General features: G+C 36.0%; 2 protein-coding genes across 2 annotated transcripts in view; one reads left to right on the forward strand and one right to left on the reverse strand.

The window, feature by feature from the left end:
- The window catches only part of CENPP (centromere protein P), a 235,608-nt gene that overhangs the window by 119,748 nt on the left and 88,696 nt on the right, over positions 1 to 27,164 (forward strand).
- ASPN (asporin) lies at positions 1,518 to 26,906 on the reverse strand. Its single transcript, XM_005684162.2, has 8 exons — positions 26,654 to 26,906; positions 19,669 to 19,935; positions 17,101 to 17,213; positions 12,731 to 12,944; positions 11,527 to 11,637; positions 5,666 to 5,759; positions 5,147 to 5,285; positions 1,518 to 2,789 (listed from the first exon to the last, which is right to left on the reverse strand). Exons 2-8 carry the CDS (start codon positions 19,910 to 19,912, stop codon positions 2,592 to 2,594), a joined length of 1,113 nt encoding a protein of 370 aa, XP_005684219.1. The 5' UTR covers positions 19,913 to 19,935; positions 26,654 to 26,906; the 3' UTR covers positions 1,518 to 2,591.

Genomic DNA, 27,164 nt, shown 5'->3' on the forward strand with positions numbered 1-27,164 from the left:
GGCTTTCTCTAGTTGCAGTGAACACAGCCTACTCCTTGTTGCAGTGTGCGGGCTTCTCATTGCTGTGGATTCTCTTGTCGCAGAGCACAGGCTCTAGGTGCGTGGACTCTAGAGCGTTGGCCCAGTAATTGTGGTGCATGGACTTAGTTGCTGCACAGCATGTGGGATCTTCCCCAGCCAGGGATTGAACCGTTGTCCACCACATTGCAAAGCGAATTCTTAACCATTGTATCACCAGGGAAGCCCTGTTATGAGTTTTTTTTTTGCTTTTAAACTTCATAATCTTTCATTTTTCTTGTCAGTAAATTATTGTCTGGTATAATAGTTAAGCATATTTCATGAATCTTTATGGTTTGCAGAGCATTTTTCATACACTTTTTTCATTCAGTTCTTACAGCAACCTATCAGATCAGTAGTGTGTGTCATCCCTACCCTTTTTAGATGAGAAGGCAGGTTCAAAAAGATAGTGATTAGCTCAAGGCTATAAATGGAGCTGGATTTATGGGTATATATTCTCAACTCAGACCTCTGCATCCCTGGGCTCTTTCTGTTATATCACTACTGGTGGTATTATTTTAATCACACTTTGATCTTGCCCTTGCAGTTTTCAGTTCAGTTCAGTTCAGTCACTCAGTCGTGTCTGACTCTGCAACCCCATGGACTGCAGCATGCCGGGCTTCCCTGTCCATCACCAACTCTCAGAGCTTGTTCAAACTCATGTTCATAGAGTCGGTGATGCCATCCAACCATCTGATCCTCTGTCATCCCCTTCTCCTCCTGCCTTCAATCTTTCCCAGCATCAGGGTCTTTTCCAAAGAGTCAGGTCTTTGTATCCAGTGGCCAAAGTATTGGAGTTTCAGCTTTAGCATCAGTCCTTCCAATTAATATTCAGGACTGATTTCCTTTAGGATTGACTGTTTTACCAAACAAAAATAACTATTTTATTTCAGGTTTGCAAACTTGTGCCAGAATTTAGAAATTAAGTAAATTTTCTATAAATCAGTGGTTCTCAACCAGCTACAGTTTGGCTCCACATGGCACATTGGCATGTTTTGGGGAAATAGTTGATTGTCACACTGTGGTGCAAGTGCTACTGGCATCTAGTAAATACAGACCAGGGAGCTGCCAGACATTCTGGAAAGGACAGGATAGCATCCCTTCTCTGTCCCGTCCCGGCCCCATCCCGCCCAGAATGATCTAGCTTACAGTGTCAGCAGCTGGGAAACCTCACTGTGAAGAACAGATCTATTTACTCTTTCTTGATCTGGATATCCCAACCCTCCACCCCTTTTTATGTGTTTGTAATGTACGGCTCTCCCCAGAATTATTTGAAGTCTAGTTTTTGAGGTTGTTTACTATAAAGATGATTAGCTCCCATAGCACAGGTATGATTTGGGTTGTTTCAATACTATTATTAAGAATAAGCATTAACACTGTACTAAAAGTGTCATATATAAGAGTTTTATCAAAAATAGTTTATTTTTCTGGGTGGAGGAAGAAAAACCAAAGCACAAATATTTTATTTCAAGCCAATATTTTAATGTTTTCCTTATTTTTTTTTAGTTTTATTTATGTTGAACACCAAAAAAATACATATGTAAGTATTGTTAATATTTATACAGAGCTAGTTTCTATTTAATGATCTGCCTATTCAGTTATACAAGATGTGTTCTTCAGAGTTATCCAGTCTGTGCATATTTAAGGAGACAGTTTGGTATAGAGTTGATAGTATCCAGTCTCTTCCAACCAAGGTCTTACAAAGGGACATCTTGAAAATATTCATTAGCATTGAAGTGACAGTGTTATATAACCTAACAATTGACACACTGTTAAAAGCTTATAATAACTGTAATAATAAAAAAGTGAGATTTTATATAAATACTCACTATGCATTTCTATAGAGAGTTTATAATCAGGTAATAATAATTAAAAAGAAAAGTATGTGCTACAGCTTGAAAAACAGCTGTATGAATAGCATCTGTTTGAGTTGGTAATAAACACTTACTGAAGACTTTATTATAAAGAAGTTTTAAACATAAAGACAGTAAGTCTTGAAGATGTGAAAATTTGAATAAGATTATATCAAACCATACTTCAACATTATTAGAAATATTACAGTAATACCGAAGTTTTTAAAGACAGAATAAGAATAGTATAATGTATTCTTTATATAACCGTACTTGTCGATTTTCTTTTTCTAATAGCAAATGAAAGAACAAAAATTTTGCCAAGTCAAGCATTCCATTTACAGTACAGTTGTTTTTTAAATGCACTTGATAACAAAGTGTTAAATACTGAATGTCTTATTTTTTGTTACTGAGAAAGAATGTTCAAGCATGAAATTTATGCAAAATCGTTTACATATAAAAGGAAACTGCAGTATATGCCTATTTCCTTTAATCCTGATGTATCAATAGTTTTTGCAAAATTCTGTTGAAATTTATTGTCATACAATAAGTCAGTGGACTTAACCACATGGGGATAGATTTTTGCATTGATGCATAGTACCACCATTATTAATAGAGTTCAAGTATTCCAAATGTAACAATTTTTAAATTTTGTATTAAATGTATATCACTAATTACTAATTATCACTTCCTGAAGTTCCCAAGCTGAACACTCATTCTGCTCAAAACACAACGAAATGTTGCAGGTTGTACCTCCCAATACTTTACCGGGTTGTTGGATAAACTTATTGCACTGTATAAAGATTTCTTCATCTTTGGCACTGTTGGGCAGAAATCATTCACTCCCACTTTTGTAATTGAATTAGAATGAAGAAAGATTATCTGTTGTAATAAGGGGAAAGAATGGATTAAAAATTCTTGATAAATGTGAAAAAGAAGAAATTCTGTTTGTAGTCAGCATTTGTTCATGGCTTTGTCTCTGTTTTGAACTGATTTGGACATATTTTGCTTAAAATATATGTGCTCATTTATGCCTGTTAAAAGACTCAAGCTCCTGTATCATACGGAAATTGCTGTATATATGAAGTGTGGTGTGTACTCATGCCAAAGCCAAGGTCAGCCTGGTCAGCACATGCCACTCTCCTGTCCCTGTCTCTCTCTCTACATACACACACGCTCACACACATACATAGATGAAAGTTTTTTGTCGTACAGTAAAGTAGACTTACCACAGGAATAGCTTTTTGCTTTTATGCATAGTAATACCCAACTTTTAGGATGTGTGTGTGTAGGGTTATTTCAGTACCATATGCAATAATGTGTTTTTAAAGTATTAGAAATGAGTAGAAGAATGAAATTTAATGCTCTAAGAATTAGTTTTACAATATGAATATGAAGAATTTTTAGCTAGCATTTTCTGTGTTCAAAGGAGAGAAGTGTAGATAGAGCTACTTTTTTGTTTTATAGAGAAATATGTCTATCGATATTTTAAATACATATCTGTAATATAGCATCAATAGTTGAATCTTTAGTTGCACCAATGGACAAAATACAATTTTATAGGCTGTGTATATGTCTTGTTAAATTACTCAGAAAAAAAATGGAAAATATAAGACCTTCCCTTCATTCCCTTTAATAACCTATAAATTCCTTCTTTGAACTCTTTTGGCAACTGAGATTTCTAGGAAGTAAAAGCAATCTACTTAACTAACAATGTTTTGGCATATTATAAAGAAGGAGCCTTTTGCTGGCAGGCTAGGATACCAGTTCTAGCTTTTGTTACCTCTTCATTTTGCTTTGGTAAGATTGATCTGAGCCAGTCCTGAGAACTGTAGGCATTGCTAAAACCTCTAAGTTTTGTGTTGGAGTCGCTGCTGCCCTCTATTAATCTTGGGGACTTCGTGGCAGATGCATTATATGGTTTCCTAGGAGCTCAGCAGCAGTGCAAGATATAGTTTACCACAGCATTGACCTCACTGGGAATGGAAAACAGTGCTGGACATGGGTGTTTTTGCTTTGTGGACGTTCGTTGAATGTATCTTTATGACTATGTTTGTGTTACAATTCTGTTTAATTTTTTTAATGCTAACAATAGTATGGATAGATTTAAGATGCTCAGAATCTAGGATCAGTATTGTGGAGTAAAGTACTTAAAGACTGGACAGCTTAAAAGAGGGAAGACCCCACTTGTGCCCACTGTTTAAAAAAACAAGATTATACACAACATTTGAAAAAAAATCAAAGCAGAAGTCGTAATCTTAATTGGCAGATTAGCACCTGCCAATGTCACATGCATTTTGATGGCTTCTACGCCAAAGGGTTCTTTTTGTGTAGTGAACAAAACTTATTTAAAGAAAAATTAGAAAGAAATGTACAAGCAAGTGGCTCAAGACCCAGTTTTGTTCTCAATATGTTTTTCCTTAGACAATGAGGACTTTGTACAGTATATCAAGAACGCACATAAGAAAAATGGACTAAAGATGATTGAGATTAAGTAGGGCTGCTTAATTTGAGGTCCATAGATGGAAATCGGGAAGATCTGTGAAATTCCTAAAATCATGTGGAAAGATTTTCTTCATATTTTTTCTTAGAGTATCTAAAGCCTTATCAGATTCTTCAACAATTCTGTGGCCCCTTCTGGCTAGTCAAGAGTTGCCAGATTAGAAGGGAAAGTTTTTCTAATAATTAAGAACAAGAAATGTGAGCCCTTAATGCTCCAAACACTGACTTTTGAATATATATTCTGGCCTGAGGTTTTTGAAAAGCATGCACACTTTTAACTGGCACCACATTGATAGTGAAAACACCTCAGACTTTGTGCACATGCTCTTCCTTCATAAAATGTTTACAGAATGAAAGGTTATATAATCCTGCTTGATTTCCTCCTGACCAGTCCTGGCTTTACATAGTTATTGCCACCCCAGAAACCTGAAATTAGCTGTCAGCACCTTAACCACAATGACCTTGACAGTTTCAGCAGAAGAAACTGAGGCTTAGAAATGGGTTCCTGAGTGTTCTGGCTGATACCTTAATATAAACTGGCCTTCTAACACTCTTGCTGCATAAAACATGTTGGATAATCTGGAGGGTCATTAGGGTGTGAATTAGGAGGGTCATTAGGTTGTTAGGAGGATGATTAGGGTGTGAAGCTACTTGCTTCTTTGCTTCAGATACTAATATATTTCATAAAAAACAAAAGAAAGTATTAATGTCTACAAAACACAAGTACAATGTTTTACCTGGAGGTATTTCAACTCTTGTAATCCTGAAGGCACTTTTTTTAGTTTGTTGTTTTCTAGGTGTATTTCTCTCACACGTGGTATGTTAGCAAGACTTCCATTTTCAATATCTGTGATCCTGTTGTTTCCTAGACCCAGCCTAAGAGTGATATAAAATGCATCAACTCTTGAGCAGATGATATGATTCAGTTAGCTGAAAACACAACTAAGTTAGAAATATTTGTATATATGTTCAGAGAAAGGTATTCCATACTTTCTTTTAATAACCTATTTCAGGATGTAATAGCCCTTTCCTCTACTGTCAGAAAACTTTCTAACCTGTGTGCAACAAAAGGAACATTCGGAAAGTGTCCTTTTACTCATTGCTTCTTTCATTTCTGAGACAAAATGATAGCAATCCATTCTAGTTTTCCCTCAATTTTGATTGTGTCCCTCAACACATTCTCTAAGAAGTTTCATTAATATTGTCATCATATGGACTACCACCTACAAGTTGGATAGGATTTGAGAAATGTTTACCTTTGCAGATCTTTGTATCGTTTAAAATCCTCAAGTTCCACAACTGAAATTTTATTATAATCTAAATGTAGCTCCAGTAAAGTTGAAGGTAGTTCTGATGATAAGAAAAGAAATATGTATGTTAGATCAGGCTAAGACCAAGCCCTATTGATTATTTATTTACTCGTTAAGTTTCACATTATAGACTTAGGCAGTTTTGGGGGATTTGCTTTTTTAAATTATTATTATTATGGAAAATTTCAAACATAAAAAAATAGAAACGAGAAACCTTGCTGGTTGCTTGGCTTCAACAATTATCTCCATTTCTCCAATTTTGTTTCATCTACCTTAGTAGTTATGTATTATCTATTTGCTTTTATTAATTTATTTTTTTGCTAGAGTACTTAAAATCCAATTTCATATATAATGTCATTTCACTTGTAAAGACTAGACATCTCTAACCCCATAAGGTCATCTTTTTTTTCCCCTTACATAATCATCATGTCTGTATCACATCTAACAAAATAAGCAATAATTCTTTCCTATCTTCTAATAATCATTTCCCTAATAACCTCAAGTATATTATTTTACAGTTGATTTGTTCAGGTCAGGATCCAAATAAAGTGTACAAAATATATTTGAGTCTTGTATCTCTTTAAATCTCTTCTTCTGTTACATGCTACCTCCTCTTTCCTCTTCTATTGATTTGTTTCAGATATTAAATTGTTTGAGATACTCATTTGTAGATTGGGCTAATGGCCTCCATCTAGGCCCTTTATTTCTTATTACCTAGTAGAAGAGCTGACTCATTTGAAAAGACCCTGATGCTGGGAAAGATTGAGGGCAGGAGGAGAAGGGGATGACAGAGGATGAGATGGCTGGATGGCATCACTGACACAATGGACATGGGTTTGGGTGGACTCCGGGAGTTGGTGATGGACAGGGAGGCCTGGCGTGCTGCGGTTCATGGGTCGCAAAGAGTTGGACACAACTGAGGGACTGAACTGAATGAGTAGTTAGAACTAGAGACCAGATTAGATTCAGTAAATTATTCTTTCATCTGATAGTCTTCACACTCATTCATTGATTACTGCTACTTAGATTTATTATTTCATTAACAGTTGGAAAATGATGATATTCTGATTTCATCATTCATTACGCATTTATTAGGTGAGATTCTTCTCTAAAGAATTTTTCTTCATTAATTATTTAGTTACTTTATAATACAGTTTTTATAGAAAAAGCAGCATAAATGTTTGATTTCATTCAAGTAATGAATTAATACAATACCCAGAGGTGTCCATTGAATTTTTTTTCTAATTTTTGGCCACATCCTTCAGCTAGTAATTAGGGACTTAGTTCCCCAACTAGGGGTCAAACCTGTGCGTCCTGCGTTGATTGGATGGTGGAATCTTAACCACTGGACTGCTGGGGAAGTCCCGATGAATTTTTTTTTTCTATCATTATTTTCCTGGGCTCCAAAATCATAGTGGGCAGTTACTGAAGCCACAAAATGAAAAGATGCTTGCTCCTTAGAAGAAAAGCTATGACAGACCTAGATAGCATATTAAAAAGCAGAAATGTCACTTTGCCAACAAAGGTCCGTATATTCAAAGCTATGGTTTTTCCAGTAGTCAGGTACAGATGTGAAAGTTGGACCATAAAGAAGGCTGAGCGCCAAAGGATTGATGCTATTTAATTGTGGTACTGGAGAACCTCTTGAGAGTGCCTTGGACAGCAAGGAGATCAAACCAGTCAATCCTAAAGGAAATCAACCCTGAATATTCATTGAAAGGACTGATGCTGAAGCTGAAGCTCTAATACTTTGGCCACCTGATTTGAAGAGAGGATTCACTGGAAAAGACCCTAATGCCGGGAACGACAGGGCATCAGGAGAAGGGGACAACAGAGGTTGAGATGGTTGGATGGCATCACCAACTCAGTGGACATGAGTTTGAGCAAACTCTGGGTGATAGTGAAGGCAAAGGAAGACTGGTGTACTGCAGTCCAGGGGTTGCAAAGAGTCAGACAAGACTTAGAGACTGAACAGCATAAACACAAGAATTTTTTTCCTCTGTTTCATATGTTTGATTCCCTGCAGTTCTGACCCTAGCTCTCTCCATATTAACTGAAGCTGGAATGAAAGAGACTAACCAGAACATTCAGTCAGACCTCATTTCAGTAATCCTACACATAATGTATTAGTTTTCAATCAAAATTTCTTGTTGCCTAGCTAGGAAATGCATTCTTTTTTTCAATTCTTGCTAAAACGTTTCCTTCCTTTATTAGTATTAAGACTGTTAAAGATAATTGACAAATCCTTATGAATAACAGTATTCATCATGGCTGAATTTATATTGATTTTATAATGTACTTTTATTTTTAAAAATAAATAAATTAGAGAGCAGGAAAATAATTCTAAACCGAGAGCATCCTAATTTCTTGAATTCTGATCAGTTGAGCTTACTCATATTTAAAGAATGACTATACTCACATATAAAAAACATAAACCTGCTTTATGGTTTTTTGCTAATGACATACTTGTTTATTTTATATTTATTTTATAGTATGGAAATAATGTTAGACAAAAAGCAAATTCAAGCGATTCTCTTATTTGAGTTCAAAGTAGGTTGTAAAGCAGCATAGACAACTCGCAACATCAACAACTCATTTGGCCGAGGAACTGCTAATAAAGGTAAGTGCAGTGGTGGTTCAATAAGTTTTGCAAAGAAGACAAGAGCCTTGAAAATGAAAAGTATAGTGGCTGGCCATCAGAAGTTGACAGTGACCAATTGAGAGCAATCCTCGAAACTGATCCTCTTACAACTAAAAGAGAAGGTGCCAAAGAACTCAGCATTGACCATTCTGTGATCATTCGGCATTTGAAGCAAATTGGAAATGTGAAAAAGCTTAGTAAGCAGGTGCCTCATGAACTGACCGAAAATCAAAAAACTCATTGTTTTGAAATGTTGTCTTCTCTTAATCTGTGCAAAAATGATGAGTTGTTTCTCGATTAGATCGTGACATGTGATGAAAAATGGATTTTTTATAACAACCAGCAACAACCAGCTCAGTGGTTGGACTGAGAAGAAGCTCCAAAGCTCTTCCCAAATCCAAACTTGCACCAGAAAAATGTCATGGTCACTATTGGGTGGTCTGCTGCCAGTCTGATTCACTATAGTTTTCTGCAAAATCGTTACATCTGAGAAGTATGCTCAGCAAATGGGTGAGATGTATAGAAAACTGCCACACCTGCAGCTGGCCTGGGGCAATAAAATGGACCAAATTCTTCTCCATGACAATGCCCAACTGCATGTTGTACAACCATCACTTCAAAATGGATCGAATTGGGCTCCAAAGTTTTGCCTCATCTTCCATATTTACCTGACCTCTTGTCAATCGACTACCAATTCTTCAAGCATCTTGACAGCTTTTTGCAGGGAAAATGCTTCCACAACCAGCAGGATACAGAAAATGCTTTCCAAGAGTTCGTCGAATCCTAAAGAACGGATTTTTATACTACAGCCGTAAACAAACTTATTTTTCGTTGGTAAAAAATGTGTAGATTGTAATGGTTCCTATTTTGAGTAATAAAGGTGTGTTGACCCTAGTTATAATGATTAAAGATTAGCAATATGAAAGCACGATTACTTTTGTACCAACGTAGGATATTTCTGTATCTACTCTATAGTCAAACAGGTCTCTATTCCGCTCCATGCAATTCCATTATGTAACAAAATTTTCCAATTGAATATGAAGGAAAAACAGTTTTCAGTCTACTTCTTTTTTTTTTTTTTTTTTTTTTTGGTATGGCTATTTTTATTTTAAAGTCTTTATAGTTAACATTATTTCTGTTTTATGTTTTGGTTTTTTGGCTACAAGGCATGGGGCATCTTAGCTCCCCGACCAGGGATTGAACCTGCACCCCTTGCAGTGGAAGGTGAAATCTTAACCACTGTTGACAAGGAAAACCACTTTTCATTCATCTTACGTTGTACAGTCTAGTTAAGAATCTTCTGGACCTCTGCCTAATTCACCCTGTTGCAATGGGTAGTGATGATTGAATTATAACATTTAGGCAGTCAGCCTTAACATTTGAGCAAATAAGGCATAGAAAGAAAAAACTGTCTTTTGAATGTCATAAGGATTTTAGTGTCATAAGCTTCCCTTGTGGCTCAGCTGGTAAAGAATCTACCTGCAGTGCAGGAGACCTGGGTTCGATCCCTGGGTTGGGAAGATCCCCTGGAGAAGGGAAAGGCTACCCACTCCAGGATTCTGGCCTGGAGAATTCCATGGACTGTATAGTCTCTGGGGTTGCAAAGAGTCGAACACGACTGAGAGACTCTCACTTATTAAGGATCTTAAAGAAGTAGTTATGTAAATTTAGAGATTTGAAATTTAAATTTCTAAATATATAAAATGTTCCTTTAGACTTTGGAAAAATCTTGAGAACTTCATAAGGAGTTAAAACTTCATTTAAAGATACACTTTGAAACGTGCAGAGAATTACTCTCAGCATGTTTTGTCATAAAGAAAACTGCTAATATAAATATAAAGATTGATGATAACTGTAAGACCTGTGAGCCACAGCTCTGGGGTGGTGCCCCACTCTTCTGCTCTAGTACATCCTCTTACCGTCTGCGTCAGCTTCCAGCTTATGAAAGTGATTTTATTTAACTTGTTAGGTAGAGTATGTATTTCTGTTGTTGTTATTCTAAAGATTAGATGGTAAATATAATATTTTAGCTTTCTTGTGGAAAAACAGCCATCTCCTTGAAAACTAAATTAAGGTTGTTTTTAATTGTGTAAGTTCTGAACTAAACTGATTTTTCCTCTACTAAATGAAATTGTCTTTCTACCGTAGATGAAATGAAAGATCAGTAATAGTAGCTTTGCTTGATTTTTTAAATTATCAGCCTATGTTTGTTTTGTTAATCTGGATCTACTGAGTAATATAGAAAAGGAGTTAATGATAAAATAGAAGAAAAAAAGATTATTGCTGATTTTACTGTGGATAATGAAAGACAGGGCTGTTTGAAAGGAAAATATGTTATTAATCATAGGGGTTATTTCTGATCCAGGTATTAGAGAGACTTTGTCAAGGGGGAAGAAGGTGAGACTTTAAGCATGGGCTTGGAGAAAGGTAAATCCTATCTAGTTAGTCATCAGTCTGGGATCGTGTAAGTAATACTTTAGAAAATTGGTCCTGTGGCAAACTTAAGAAACATTTTACTTTGAGGCACCAGCTTCAGGTCACATGATAAAGAGCATGGTGCTCATTCTGGTACTGGTTATGTCTGTCTTGTAAGAGTTTTCGCATGTGCCCAACATTGTCTTCAGACCTTTCTGTGCATTAGCCTGTTAATGTACACAGCTCGGCTGTAAAAAGAAAAAATGAGGTGTAGAGTTCCTTGCCCAGAGTATACACCCACCCCTGCCACTGCCAGCATCTGCCGGTCTCTCCTGACAATTCCCGCCCTGAACTACTGCTAACAAGCCTGGAGAAAGGTCTCTGACCCTGTGCATTTCCCTCTGCTTTCTTCTCTACAGAATTGTCACCTCTCTGAGACACTTCACAGAATGACAGGTAAAGATGAGTAAATGTCCAGAAAGAGAAAATAAAAAATTTATTGCTTCTTAAGTTTTATTCTCCGGGAATAAAGATCCTGGTTTCAAACTGTCAAAAAAAAAAAACAAAAAACAAAAAAACAAACACCTCTACATATGGTTCTTTTTGTGTACATGAAAAAACACTAAATTTCATACTATACTGACCAGATATACTGGTAAAAAAGAATTCTGTGGTTTTGACAGTGTCTATAGCATTACATTTAATAGTCATTTTAAGATGACAGTTTAAAAAATACTATATAAATACAAACCTTTCGGAATTGAGGTCAGTTTTGCTTCTGCAATTCTGATATGGAACACTGTTACCCCTTCAAATGCCCCTGGTTCAATCCCATTGTTATCCAGAGGGTTTGCACTCATTTCTGTGGGGGGAGCGGAATTATATAATTTAGCACACATATGTTGTATATTGAAGGAAACTCAGAATACAGAGATGCATGTCCCTAGCAGTGTGAGCATTATTGTTTTTTGTTTGTTTGTTTGTTTTAATTTTTATTTTTACTTTATTTTGCTTTACAGTACTGTATTGTTCAGACTCTTCTTTGCCCAGTGTATCTGTTTCTGTGTCTATCTACTCTCCTTTCTGTTAGTCTCAGATGACAGAATGCTTTGTATTACATAGGCTGGACTATATAACAGCTTTACTCTTTTGCTTTGAATTACTAAATCAATAACTTACTTATTCTTTTCCAACCATGAGCATGATCAACATTTTGTTACAGTAATACTACATTAGGAAGAAAGACCATCATTCATATAATTCAAAACCTTTGTGTCTTGCAGTGTACATTTATTTGTCACCTAAACTTTTAAAATTGCAAATCAATTAAAATTATTTGTTAACAGAAATATAACTGAGGAAGTACCAGATAGTGAAGCTATTTGGTAAGTGTCTGGCACTTGGTTGAATTAAATGAGTAAATGAATGAGAATATTGGTTAGGAATTTTGAATAGATATTGTGGGGGAAGATGACATGGTTTTACCATGGGTGTTAGAAATAAAATAGTGTGTAAAATTTAAAATATACAGTAAAAATGCCATAGTTCAATAATCTTAAAGAACTAATGAAAAGTTAGCTGTACATTCTAAATAATATCTGAATTAATTTTGTAGGTTATATTTAAGTAGTTTTTACATTAAAAATGGTATCTTTAAATTAAATGAGAATAACAAATATTCACCAGTTAAGGTACAGTCAGGAAACAGAAACCACATTAGGGAATTCTTGAGAGTGCACATGTATTTATGTACAAAAGGTGTATTTCTTTAAGTGCTATAAATTTTGTTTGATACTTTAATTGATTTTTGAATGGCTTATCTAGGTAAAGCTTATTAGATTAAAAAAATTAATTTTAGAAATTGTCAGTCCTAAATTTATTAATGATGATAAAGATCTCTATATCTGCATATTGCATATAATTTCAAAATGTCCCATTTATTTGCAAAAACTTACCTAGAACATGTAAAGCATTCATTCCTTTGAATGTTTCCTTTTGTATTTTCTTAACTTTATTGTCATGAATTCTGAGTTCTGCTAATGATTTGGGAAGATTAAGCGGTATTTCACTTAGTTGATTGTGGGACAGATATAGCCTTCGCAACTTCTTTGTGGTTAGAAAGGCTTTTGGGTGAATCTTTGTTAGTTTATTGTTGTTCAGAATCAAAGCCTAGATAAAGCATAAAAAGTTGTACCGAATCAGGAATTTAATTTACCAATATTTGATTACCAATATGCAGTAGTGATTGGAAATCATGAAAATCAATGCAAACTGTGTCATTTATGTACTTTATTAGCCATGTAAATAATTCTCCAGTCCAGTCTAAGCTAATACACACATGTGTATGCATGCACACACACACACACACATTTGCCACTGAGTTGAAACAGTGCAAAGCTTTAACAATTGGTTTCATGCCTTTGATTTATGTTGAGTAGGTGAAGTTTTCCTGTGTTTAAGGTTCCCCTCTCCTATTTCAATTCATGGAAGTATGAATGGTATTATCTTTATCTTATCTTAAACCTGTTCACTCTACAAAGTTAAGTTCAGTACACACCAAATACATTTTTACATGATTTTATCTACTCTTAAAACCTCATTTCTGTCTTGTTTACTAATGTATACTGTTTTCTCCAGTATAGAGACTTGTAAGAATAAATTCCTACAATGTGCCCTCAGCATTCTGGCATACTGTAGACACTGGGGAGGTGGTAGTAGGTTCTGAGGAATGACTCAACCCCTCCTCAGTTCTGTGGCTATTTCTTGGTGCAGCGTGACAACACTCTTCAGAAGAGACACAACCCCAGAAAGTAAAAGAACTTATACAGCCTGAATCTGCGTTCCCCACAGTCAAACCCTTTATGACACGTTGAGGGTCTGACTGTAGCCATCTAAGTCTACTGGGGTGCAAAACTTCAGAACCAAAACTGGGAAAGTTCTTGGTACCAGGGATTGCCAGTCACCTAGTAACTATTTTCAAAACATGCCAGATTTTGTAGAAAGAATTTTCAGTGTTTCCCAAGGGCAATGGCAAGTGTTTTAGCATTCCTAGAATCTACTGGGGCACAGAACTTCAGAACCAAAACTGGAAAAGTCCTTGGTGCTAGGGCTTGCCAGTCAACTAGTAACTATTTTCAAAACATGCCAGATTTTGCAGAAAGAATTTTCAATGTTTCCCAAGGGCAATGGCAGGTGAGTTTAACTTTGCTAGAACTTTTTATTCCTCTCTGCTAATCTGGATCCTCTCATTCTTTTAGGAAGCAGATCTAGATTGTTTCCTTTTGACTTCTGTCTCTGGTACCATTCTACAATAATCTTCCTTGTTTATAGATTGACTTAATATGCCTTTATACTGTTATTTACATTGTTGTTGTTTCACAGAAGAAATACAAATACTTTGGCAGGTAAAGTCCTTTTATTATCATGTTCACTGGTTTCACTCTAGGCCTTTACTGTCTCCTTTTTCTTACCCTTCTTTCAGACATCACTATTCTTAATAATTTTAACTAAAAAAGGTTAAACTGAGAAGAATTTAAACTAAATTTTGTTACCAGCTGGTGAAATATACTCCTTTCTGTGTGCTGCCAAATTTAGAATGTGTTCTCTTTTCCTTTGGTTATACTGAAAAAATGAGAGGACAGGGAAGATTGAACAACTTGGCCACGTCACTCAACCCCCATGAGGTAAATTTAACAAAAATTATTTCTGTCCTCTTAGTGATGAGGACATGAGCACAGTGAAGAAAAGTGATTTGCCCCCCTGCCTGCCCCGACCCTTCTGCCCTCCATACTTTGCTCTTCCTCTTGTGTGCACTTCCTGTGGGCTGCCACTGTCAGGAGCCCCAGTGGGAATATGGGCCTCAATTAGATCCAGCCATCACAAATGGGGTTTTGTTTTTTTTCCCCTCTGGTTAAGACATGCAGTTGTCATACTGCATAAAAGGAAGGATAAGTAATACAAAATGGGGTAAGAATTTTTAACCCTCAAACGCTGCCCCAGCAAGTTGAGTTAGCACAGTGTCTCCATTTAAGCAGTACTTTCAATGTTGGCTTTCACATGAAAATTCCAAACATAGCAGTCACAGAGCCCCAAACAGTGTGGTTATATGTAAGGACAGAAGATGAGAAAAGTATAGTCTTTCAGTGGTAGGACAGTAAGTCTTCATGATGAATGTGTCTGTAATAGCGGGCTGGAAGTGAACTTGGAATATGTGTGTGTGTGTGTGTAGTGATCTCACTTATTCTCTAATGCTTCATTGTTCTCTGTGCAAGAATCAGAATGCCAAACAAGCAGCTAAAACATATAGAGAATTTATAGGATATCTAAAAAATAATTTTAATTCTCTTTAAAGACCAGTGCCATGTAGATGATACTATAATTAAATAAGTGATTTGAGATATACAACATGCTAACAATTTAAGTATGAAGTGTGCTTTTAAAAGTACTTTACATTCATGCATTGACCAGTCTAGAAACACTAAGCTGGTAGCAGTAATAGCTGACAGTTGGACTCTGAGTACCTTATATGCCTTCACTCGTCTAAATAACCATTCTGAATTCCATACTGTTATCACACTTCTTTTAAAACTGAGAGAAGTCAGACTTAGAGAAGTAAGTCACTTTCCCAATGTTTCTAATTCTGTTAGACCAAGATTTCAGCCTGGGACTGCTGAACTCCAGAACACTCCAATACAATGCCACTTAAAAATGACTAAAAGAAATTAAAGCGGCCTAAGACAGCTCCTGACACCTTTTCGATTCTCTTTTCTCAATGAATAACTGGAGTACTCTTAGGTTAAATCCCTGGAATACTCCTAAAATATAATAAAATAATGATGTGACAAAGACTTAATGATTCAGAGTTAAATATGGCATTAATGATTGTGGTCTTATAGGTAAATATAGGTTGAAGAAGTGGTAGAAGCATTCACTATATTTCCAACATCTGAGGGTAAAATAATGGCCTTGCTATTCTATAAAAGGCTTTGTAGACTGGAGTTAGTGGGGTAGACTGGACAGATCCTGTTATGCTATTTCTGACTGTTTAAGTGAGGCCTCAGTTATAAGATATATATATATATGTTCTTCCATTTGCTCTTTTCTTTTTAACATGGAAACTTTATTATGTATGAAACCCAGCAAATCTGTACTGTATATTTGAAAGGGAAAAGAGCAGTCAAGGCCCCACAAGCCCAGCCACCAGGCAGTGCAGGGGAGAGTATAGCTTCACAGGGGGTTGACTGGGCTTTCTGGTGCCATCCGTGCCAGGCCTTCTCAAGGGGATTTAGCAAGAGAGTTGAGTAAAACACCCCACGTGGTGTCTAGAACACAGTCTTCCAGCTGACATTTAAGCACTGGTTTCGTAATGGGATTTGGTAGTCTCCTTTCCCTGCCTGCTAGGGTGGTTCAGCAGGGTTCGTGTGGGTAGAGTGGCCTCAAGCCTTTCAGACATAGGAAGAGAACAGGGCTACATGGATGGCTACATAGCAGGAGACTGCTATGGTCATAATATCCCTCCCATCACCTCTTGGTGCCTTGCAGGTAACAGGTTTACTTTCTTCTCTCCAGCGTAGCATGAGAATGTGGAAAAACAGCCTGGAAGAGCAGTATTGCCTTACCACCATAGCCTGGTGCAAAAAAGAGGCTGTTCCACTCTAATATTACTCTGAGGGGAAGAGATGACACCCCATGTCTGTGACAGTGTGGAATCAGGTTCTTCCCCCAAACCGAATTTCAAATAGCATTCAAAATTTTACCTGCTAAAAATCTAGAGGCCCAAAATGTTAAATAGAGAAATAAGAATCTTTTAAATTTTAGAAAGCTAAAATATTAACCAATATAGTAAGCAAAGTTCTTTTTCATCTTCGGAAGTCTAGAAAAATAGCCGTATAGATATATTTAATCAATTATGTATGTTACACAATGCTGCTCTTAGAGCTTTGTGGGTTCTTAAGTCAGTGGGTTTGCATACTGCTTTTCTTACATTGTACATTCATAAGTTGCTATAAATAACCGTAGTTTCATTATTTTAGTGTGCAAGGACTGTGATTACTGAAATAATCTCATCTAAGGATCATTTACTTGAATTCTTAGCCCACTGCCTTTCAATGGTCTATCACTCAGTAAACGTCAGTTGAATCAAATTAATAATTAAATTAAATCTATCACTTTTCATTGACTAGAACAATGCAAAATAACAGGATTTTGTCATTCATCACACAGAGTAAATAAAGACTTGTTTATACAAACACAAATACAAGTAATCATTTTAGCAGTGATAGAGATTTTCACTTAAATATTTGAAAATAGGAACATGTATTCTTACATAAAGTGAGGTGAGTCCTTTAAAGTCATTTTCTTTGATTTCCTTAATTTTATTGTTTTGAAGGTCAACCATTCGAGTATCAAATGGAATGTTGCTTGGGACGGAGGACAGACCTGAGAAATAAACACATTGCATACATATTATATACTAAAGATAAGATTGCTGATATTGTGTGCTTTTTAAGAAATTTGTGATTGCCATTAAATAGTAGATGACTTAATGTGAAGCAGCTGACAAAAACATTGGTCTTTGGAATGGCCTAATCCTATCAAGTAACTTTATTTTTACAAGGTGTCTAGCTGGGTCTAGCCATCATTTCAGTCATAGTGACATTAAATGGAGCTAAGCTGAAGTGCTCTAATATAACTACAAGGAGGAGACCTACAGTGGAGGCACAGATTCTGCTCATGCACTTTTGACTAAAGAATATTGACATTCTTTGCATATTTTCAGGCAGTCATAGTGCTACATTGGAGCCTGGGGTTTTGATCATTTTAAGAAGCATCAATATGTAGAAAGTTATGCTTAGAAAATAGATAAATAAGTTTATTTTCATGTATACTATTAAAAACCTTACCACCCATTTATTTTAATAATGAGCTTCTCTAATTAGTTGTAAATTATTTGATTTACAAAAATTTATTCAACTCTTTGTGACCCCATGGACTGTAGCCTGCCAGGCTCCTCTGTCCATGGACTTCTCCAGGCAAGAGTGGAGTGGGTAGACATTCCCTTCTCCAGGGGATCTTCCTGACAGAAATATCAAAACTGGGTCTCCTGCATTGCAAATGGATTCTTTACCGTCTGAGCCACCAGGGAAGCCCCAATTAAATTATTTAAAGACATAAATGTGTTTTTTCTTTCTTAAAGAAGCAAAAAATCAGCAGGAGTATATGGTACATTTCTTCCTTACTTTCCTTGTTTTTCTTAAATGGCTGAAAATGTGCACCCCTGATTGTTATCAGACATTCCGTATGGTAGTTATGCTTGATGCGCATGGGGCCTTCTTCATTTTCTTTATCTTTTTTATGTATTTTAAAGTGAGTTTCAGATATTACTACACTTTTACTGGAGCCATCCTTACTCCTGAAGAGTGTTGTTTTTATTGAGTCACTAACTCACATCTGACTCCTTTGTGACCCCATGGTCTGTAGCCCGCTAGGCTCCTGATAATACTAATTATATTAGTATTAGTATTAATACTAATTAATAATATTAATACTATATTTAATAGCCCCAAATTGAAGAATTCAATATTTAAAAATACTGTGGATGTCAACATTCCACTTGACAGCCCTCGATACTTTCCCCTTTATACTTTAAAACTGATAATTCTTTGAAGAAGTTTGACATAGTTGGAAAGAGGGAAAAGGGGGTAACTTGATGGGTTACCAAGGTAGCAGCAGTTTTGTTAGGAGATTACTTTGATTTTAGAAAATAAGTGGAAGGTCTTGTAGGAAGCTAGAAGTTCTGCAGACAGGACCTGTAACATACATTTTGACAAACCTTCCCTTACCCTACCCCTGATGAATTTGGAACCTTCATTTTCCGTGGTCATGGGGTAGGTGACATTTATGCTGCTAACAGTGCCATGTCATTTTAAGATATGTGCCTGTATATTCCATTAAGACTTTCCCAGTGATTCTAGCTGATAATAATATCCTCTTTTTCTGGATGGTTTTTGTTCACCTTTCTCATTGTATCCCATAATAACACATTTTTAAAGTCTCTGGAATTCACTGTAACAAGTTTTGAATATTGCCACAAATGCTGTGACCATGGGAAATAAATCTAAAGCTTGCAGAGGCATTGTCTGCTCATATATACCCTCCAAGTGGCCTTGATGAGCTCCAGGTCCAGTATGGGAAATGTGAACTATACCTTTGGCTTCCCACAGTGGGTCAGGTCTGAGTCATTCTGTGTTTTGGAAACAGCTGACTACAGTTTCAGTGTGCATTCCTGTTACACCTCTCCCTGAGTATGCCCTTCTGTTTGACAGCACTCTTATTAGAAGTATTAAAATAATAAAATACTCAGCAGAGAATTATACATTTTTAAGAGACTTTAGAAAGTGACTTGCATTTCAGCCACTTCTTTTCTAGATAGTTTTAAACCCAAATCATTCAAAACACATAGAGTATTGTCTTTAAAATGTCTAGATTAGAGATTTCACAAACTTTATAACCTATTCATTGTTCTGGACAGACAACTTACTTTGTTATTGTAGAATTTTGCTAGAAAGCACAATTTAAACCAGTTGACACTCTATAAGATGAAACCGCAGTGACATCCATTCTCTCTGAAGGAAATTAAAGTGAAGTACTGATTCAAATTTGGAGAGAGAAGGAAATATTCTATACGTGAAATTTCCAATGTTTTCTTCGGATTTTCTGGATTTTTAAAATAAATTTGGATGGACTTTGGGGTTTGTTATACTTTTCAAAAATTTAAATGAAAAAATTCCTTTACAGTTAGCTGATTTTTAAAATTTCAGTGAGATCTTTCCCTATCCTTTAAATTTTATCAGAACAACATAATTCTTCAAAACAAATTGATGTATGTTCTTACCTAGATCGGAACAGTGTACAACTCTCGAATAGCATTGGCATCCAAATGGACATGTTGAAAACAGATCAAATGGGAAGAAGGGGTTAATTGGCTCTCTTGTTGGAAAGAGAGAGTTGTCAGCATCACTATCACCTTCATCTTCCATGTCCTTCAGCATCAAATTCTTCAGTGTCATGTACGAAGGGTGAAATAATGGTTTGGCAGAGCACAAAGTCAAGAACACTAGAAGCACATACTCCTTCATGTCTTCCTATGTAGAGGACCAATCTAGAAGGAAGTAGACATTGAGGATTAAGTTCAGGTTTAAATAGATAAGAGTTCCTGCTGCTATATATTTTTCAGGGCTGGCAAGAATATAGCGAAATGGCATTCTTATTTGTTACTAATGTGAGAGTAAGTTTATTAAAAGTTTTTGGAAAGCAGTGCAACAATATGCATTGGATGCTTTATGAATATCTTTTTTTTTCATCTAGTAATTCTACTTTTGGTGTCTAGTCTCAAGAAACAATTCTAATGTGCATAAAGGTGTTCATCACAGAATTATATAACAAAAGATAATTTAAGATTATACTAATAGTTAAAGGGAAATAGTAAAATAAAATAGGGTGTATTTATTCCTTGAAATACTTCAAAATTCACAAAATATTTGCAAATATATTTAAAAATAAGAAATGCTGTTTTTTGAAAGAAAATATTTAAAAAATCTATGTGTAGTATACTTACACACACACACAAATCCTGGCACAAATATACCTAATTGATGATATTATCTGGGTTGTAGAGTCATGTCTTTTTTTTCTTCAGTTTCTATACTGAACAATAAGAACTACATTTATACCTAGGAAACTAATGTTTTGTTTTGTTTTGTTTTTTTAAAAAAAAAAACAGGTTATCACATTCCTTTATTCCTAAAATCTTTGCATTGCCTTAATGTCTATGTCACTTTTAAAGTAAAATCCTTCATGTCCCATTAGTACATCTGGAAGTTTTCTTGAACTTCTATCCCACCAGCCTCCCTAGCCTCATTCTCAGAGTTAGTTACTTTTTCTACAGTGCTACTGGATTTCTCCCTTCCAATCTGTTCCATTATCCAAAACATCTGATGTCCAGGCTATTCTTTCTCAACTCATCATTCCACTGAGTTTCCTTTTGTTTAGTTTTTCGGGGGTAGGGGTGCTATCATTTGCATTTTTCTAAAGCCACATGGAGCTGGAATGTACAAGTGAGAAACTTCTGAGAATTTATTGTCATATGACGGCAGATCTTCCCATAGGTATGTTTATATATCGTGGTTTCTTAATTATTAACTGTGAAACATACAGTTTTTTTGGTTAATTTTCAAAAAGTAAAACCATTATGATATCATCTAAAACAGACTTATGCCTGTCTTCCCTTTGGGGCATTCAGCTGGCCGCACATAAATCCATTGGTGAGGCTGTAGCCTGGCAGGGGGTAGTCCACATGCAGCCGGGTCACCCAGCAGTGTGGCTGGACTGCTATGCCTGAACATCAGACAGCACCTTGGCCACAAAGGACTCCTAGAGTCACTTAGAATTGACCCAACCTCAGGAAGACCTGGCTCCCTCAATCCTTGAATTATGCCAGCTTCTTACAATTTTCCAGAATCAGGTTTAATGTCTCTCCACCACGTTGCTATTTCTAGACTTGAAATCAGAAATGGATTAACTAATTTAATTAAAATATTCATATATATGTGTATATGTTTTAATCATCAGAGGAAGATTTTTTTAAAAAACCCTACTGTCATCAGTGATTAACCTGATAATTAATATTATTTAACTCTTAGAAATCTATGACATCACCAGCCTTGTCAGATTTCCCTATGATAACTCACACTTAGTTGTGCTAGGTAAGGGAGAATATAGGACACAGAACAGTAAAAACTTTTTTATTTTTATAACCTTATTCTGAATCCCACTTCAGCAACAGTTCTGCCCTCCCATCTCTGCACTGCCTTGTGGAATTGTCAATTCAGTTTATTCTAGATACATCTCTCAGATTAATCAGGAGGAATAGGAAGTACAAAGAGCTTCAGTGGCTTCCGCAAGGCCACATGACCAAATTGAACTAGAACTTGAGTTAGAGCTCATGTGTTCTGACCCATCCTTGCATCTTCTGCTACAACCCACACAGGAGCACTCTCTTTTATCTTCTTTTAGCTAGTGGCTTCTGTCACCTCTTCCTTTCCAGCCAGTCCACACGTTGCTATCCAGTTTACATCTCTGCATAAAGGAGTGCACTCACAGCTTTCAGCGGGTGGAAATGGGGGTGGTTGGGTAGTCAGATTTGTATAGTACAGAGAGAAATTGTGCTGGCATCTCAAGGCAGTAGCCTGTCAGCAGGTTACCATTCCAGTCACCCTGGAATCCTGGCACCGGCACCTGGTTATGGTCAACTGGGCCTCATTTCCAACATCATTTTTTGGCACATCATTTCTGCTTCTTGGCTGCCTGCCTAACTTTGCTCCATTATTTCTTGACCACAGGTTTCTTTGTGGTTCCTGGCTCCTTAATGCTTGGTGCCCTGCCTTCTCATTCTTGAGCTCATTTAGCTTTTGGTCCTTATCAAAACCAAAGCTTGTACCTAGTACCAATTTATTCTTTAAGATTGTTCTGCATTGCAACTCTGTCTTCTAGGTCCATAGCTGCCCCAGCCTTGTTTGACCTTTGTGGAAAAGTTAGTGATGGTGAAGAATTAAATGTCATTTGATGTCCTGTCTCTAGCTTTCTTTGAAGTTGCTGGAGTTTTTCATTGGGCATTTATCAGTACACACTATGTACTAGGCACAGATGCAGAATCTGAAATAGAACGTATTTGGATGCTTTCAATAGACGTGTCTCTCCCTATGCACTTCTCCCACGCTTCCTTGCTCAAAAAGCAGAAACACACCTTCTAATCCCCTACTGTCAGGTAAGTGTGGAATTATTGTAAAAGTGAATGCTTAAATGGCAGGTGCACTAGAAAAAGTAAAAAATAAATGCTCAAGTTAGTAAATAGAACTAAACTGCAGGTGGTCAGTGCCAGCTGTGTACACTGTGACTCTAATGTTTTGGAAGAATCTCCAGATGTGTGGTTCACAGACTCTGAAAGTAAAATTCTTCACCATAAGTCTTTGTACTCCTCATAACCTTCAGTTTACTATTTAAGACCAATAGAAATAAAGACATCAATAAAATATATATATTAAAAAAATGGTTGAAATAGAATATACAAACCTAATAAAAGGGATAGTGGGATTATGAGTTAAAAGTTATTTTCTTGTCTCTGGTGCATATTTTGTAAATTATTATTGTGCTTTTTAAATATTTTAAATATCAATCTGCAACAAAATTGTCTTTGCTCTGGTCCTCCATATACTTTTGCTTTTTCTTACCACTTCTATAGCATTAGTCAGTACAGTTAAAGGTTTCCCATATACTACCCCCTCAAAAGTCAACCAACAATGCTTCAAAATAGTTTGGAGATACAATTTTTGGTAGGACTAGCACTATTTACTCTGGTCCATGGGAGGCAGAAGAATTTTAATAAGGTTATTTTTGAGTTAATTGGTTGTTTGAGTTTCATTGATTTTGGTTTTTGTGGGGTTTTGGGGTAGAAACTTAGAGATAAATAGGTTGTAGTTTCCCTGTCTAAACCAGAAAAATCTAACATATAATAGCCTGGAAATATAGACCTAAGAAAACCAGAAATTTTTTTAAAAAAATACATGTAACAAGAGGAATATGTTAGAGATCCAAAGTGGGAAGCCATACCACATCTTGGCCTTTCCCTGTAACCTGGCAGCAGGCCAAGGACTTGCCTTCATTCCCGCAAACCCGATTTCCTGCTGCATTCATGCTGCCCTGTGACATAGAAGAGCCCTGGCGTGGGATGCAGGCTGGGATGAGGAAGAAAAAAGCAGTTGTGACAGACTTAGAGGGAAACTGATGTAAGGAGCAGAGCTGGATGGACACACAGAAGGGTGATGTACAGGTGAAGGAGAGGAAAGAAGCCAGGCATGAAGGGGAGTGGGGAGGCTTGTTTCTCTTTTATGTCTCTCCCAATGGGCTTTTGATCAGCCTACTTGTGGAGTCAGAAGGAGCATCAATCAGTTTCCTTTCCTCTCTTCTTCTCATACTGACGCGCTACGTGAGCGCCTCCCTGCCTTGGGTGAGATGGCAACTCTGGCTTGCTAGATGAGGCAGTGGCTCCTCTGTGGTAGTTGGGAAGCTTTCCTTTGGCTGGCTGGTGGGGGCAGCCACCTGTTATGCCTTCCTGGACCCTTCCCATGTGAGTGAGAGAGGAGACATGTGGAAGCAGGAAATGTCATTTAGTTGAATGAATCCCTCCCAGTGTTGAAGTTTCCTCCAGAACATTGTGGACCAGATGGCGTGTCCGCTCTCTGATTGCATGACTCCAGTGAGAGGACTCAGGGAGCACACCTCCTCAAGAGACATCCAGTTCCACTGTTGTCCATCTGTGGTTGATAGGAAATTCTTTATAGGGACCAAAAGTATCTTCTGTCACAGTCTTCTCTCTGTGCTATTTCTGTCTCCTATTAGTCATATGAAATTAATCTGATCTTTTTGCATTCTCTTATCCTGGTTACTTGAAAAGAGAAGTCAGGAGAACCTTGATTCCATGAGGAATTTACCAGTTATTCCCTTCATTTGAAATGACAAAGCCTTGATAAAAACAAGTGATTATAGACCCTAAACCTCTCCCTATTCTAGTTAAGCACTTTTTATCAGTAGGAAAGTACTGGAATGTCCAAGAGGGAACACTAAACAGTAGTGTTTTTCTATTCAGTGTGGAGTGTAGAGAATATTGTTTCTCATTTAAATGATGCGCCTTTTAGTTGTTTATCTTATTTTGAGATTTTGAGCTTATTAATATGGATCAAACTCTTACTTGTTTAGTTTTGGCAGTATTTAGGTTGTTATTTTTAAGACCTTTTAAAGTGTTTATGTCTTGTTCTCAAGAAAACTCAGTATTTCCCTGATTTAAACCAGTTTTGCCAGAGTTTCCTACTCATAGAAAGCTTTGAATTTTGGTTTCAGGTTTCTCTGAGTAGTATTTGAAATATTATTTCAATGCTACTGCTGTTATTACTAAGCCATGACATATTAGAGCCAGAAGAGGCCTTTGAGACTGCTACCGTGCCCTCTTTTAAAGTGGAAGAACCTGAACCTGGCCTCCTCATTCCTGCATTGTCCACCCTTCTGCTTAGCCTCCTCTACATGGGTCTTACTCTCACAGTAACTTCCAGACAGTAACCAGACTCCCCTCAGAGAGAATGGGGCGAGAAGTTTGGCCAAGTTCTTAGGATTGGAATTGTAGCTTAAAAGTGTCTTTCTGAATTTACATAAGCTCCTATTTTCTGCTTAAATGTTCCACAAACTTAGAATGGAAAATCTGTCTAAGTGAAATGGTATTTCCTCTCAGACACTATTATTAGGAAAATAAGTCACTGTGCTTTTAAATCCTATCCTTAAAGATCTGCTTGGCTGAAATGTTCCTATCAATAATAGTTTTCAGTATATAAATGTGATATACCATTTTTTGTGTATTCACAAAAGGAATCCAGACTAAATTCAGCTGTAATCAAAGTACTTGTAAGTGAACAAGTTAAATCAAACATCCAAACATGCATTTGGAAACTTACACACAGTACCTTTTGGTCACGGAAACAGATACTTTTAAAGCCTATGATTTCCTTAAAGAAATAATTAACTTTACCTCAAAAGTATAAATAGCAGCTGATTGAAGAACTTGCTGGCTGCTTTTCCCTTTACATGTTTTGTCCTTCATCAGTTTTTCAATGCATCCAGCAACCTAGCTGCCTTTGAAAACAAAAAACTCCTACCTCTTCATTTTTCTAATTTTTTCCTATCCTTCCTTAAAACTTGTGCTTGTAAAGTCAATCTATTCTGTCTCAAACCTCAGGTCAGATATCTGAATATTCTTTTTTCATGTAGTAGTTGTAACAGAAGACTGCATATCCCCTCTTCTTTCCACCAGTATCCTATTTTTCTAAATACTAAAAACATCAAAATGCTTTTATGTATGTGTAGGCTTATTTTTTTTTTTTAAACAACTCAATTCTTGGTGGGATTTTTTAAGTCTTTATTTTTAAAGACATATAGACTCCCTCAGATTTCTTTGTAACTTAATCCTATACCATGTGGCTATTGTTTATGGTTGCCACACCTCCAAATAGATTGAACAAGAAAGAAAACTATGCTCTATTAGATTATGAGAAAGTAGGATATCAAATACATTGTTTAATCTTTTAAGAATTTACTTTGAGAGGGGATAAAGGAAATCTTTATTTTACATTCTGACTGGATTTTGTGAAGTCTCTAATCTTTCATATTGAATATAAAGCTTATTAAAGTTTGCTAATAAATATTCTTTCTTAGACTTATATGAATCTCCATTTTAACTGTCCAGTGCCATTTCATTACATAAGAATAAGGAAGACAGTTATCAAGGAAAAACATGAATATTCAAATGTATAAGTAAAAACATTTGAATAACTCATATATTTTTTAAATGCCCTAGAAAATGACATAGTTTCACATTTTGGAAAAAAAATTTTTTACTGTTTTCACTTAATGTATTTTTAATATCCCCAAGCTTTTTTATCATTAATGTTATTTTTTAAAAGAACATATTCATAAACTATTTGTTTAAATGATTTAAAAAATCAGCCATGTTAACTTTTATGATAAAGCATAATGACAGGTTATCATCTAGCTGTTTTAAGCAGTCACAGTTATGTTGAAAGTAAATCCATTATATATAAAACATAAAAGCTAGAGTAATATTACATATGTATCTAAGTGCTGTTTTTTAAGAAATTATACAGATAAACTTTATATTATATAATTTACAGGCATTTATGTTAATAACATTAATGTCCTCTTAGTATTGACTGAAATAATTGTACACTAGTGCATGAAAAAAAGACATGAAAACATACCTTGTAAGAAGAGAGTAAGTCCTCTTGAAAGTAGAATTTTCCACCATGTACTACAAATCTATAACGTGAATGTCTTCAGCTACTATTTAAGAAGAAAATATCAGAAGGTATTACATTTAAAAGAAAAACACCCTTCTACAGAGCCTGGTGTGGCTGCACCCTGGGTGACACTGGAATAAGCTGCTTCCACAGATTAGCCCATGTTAGTACTGAGAAGCGAGATTAAAACTTGTTACTGCTCATGTGTTTTCCATCACTGTTTGTATCATAGCCAAGACTTCTAGCTAAACTCTAGACGTCTACTGGAAGATTCTGAAGAAAAAAAAAAAAAGAGTCTAATAATTCATGGCAACTGGCCATTGAGAGTACAGTCAAAGTCATCCAAGAAATACCTGATTAAAAAAAATACTTATGAAATTCTTAAATGAATGAATACTTATACATTACAGATTTAAAACTCACTCTATATAGACTGACAAAAATATTTGTCAATTTTAGAAAGAGGTACTGA

This window comes from Capra hircus, chromosome 8, assembly GCF_001704415.2.
Source record: "Capra hircus breed San Clemente chromosome 8, ASM170441v1, whole genome shotgun sequence".
Lineage (NCBI taxonomy): Eukaryota > Metazoa > Chordata > Mammalia > Artiodactyla > Bovidae > Capra > Capra hircus.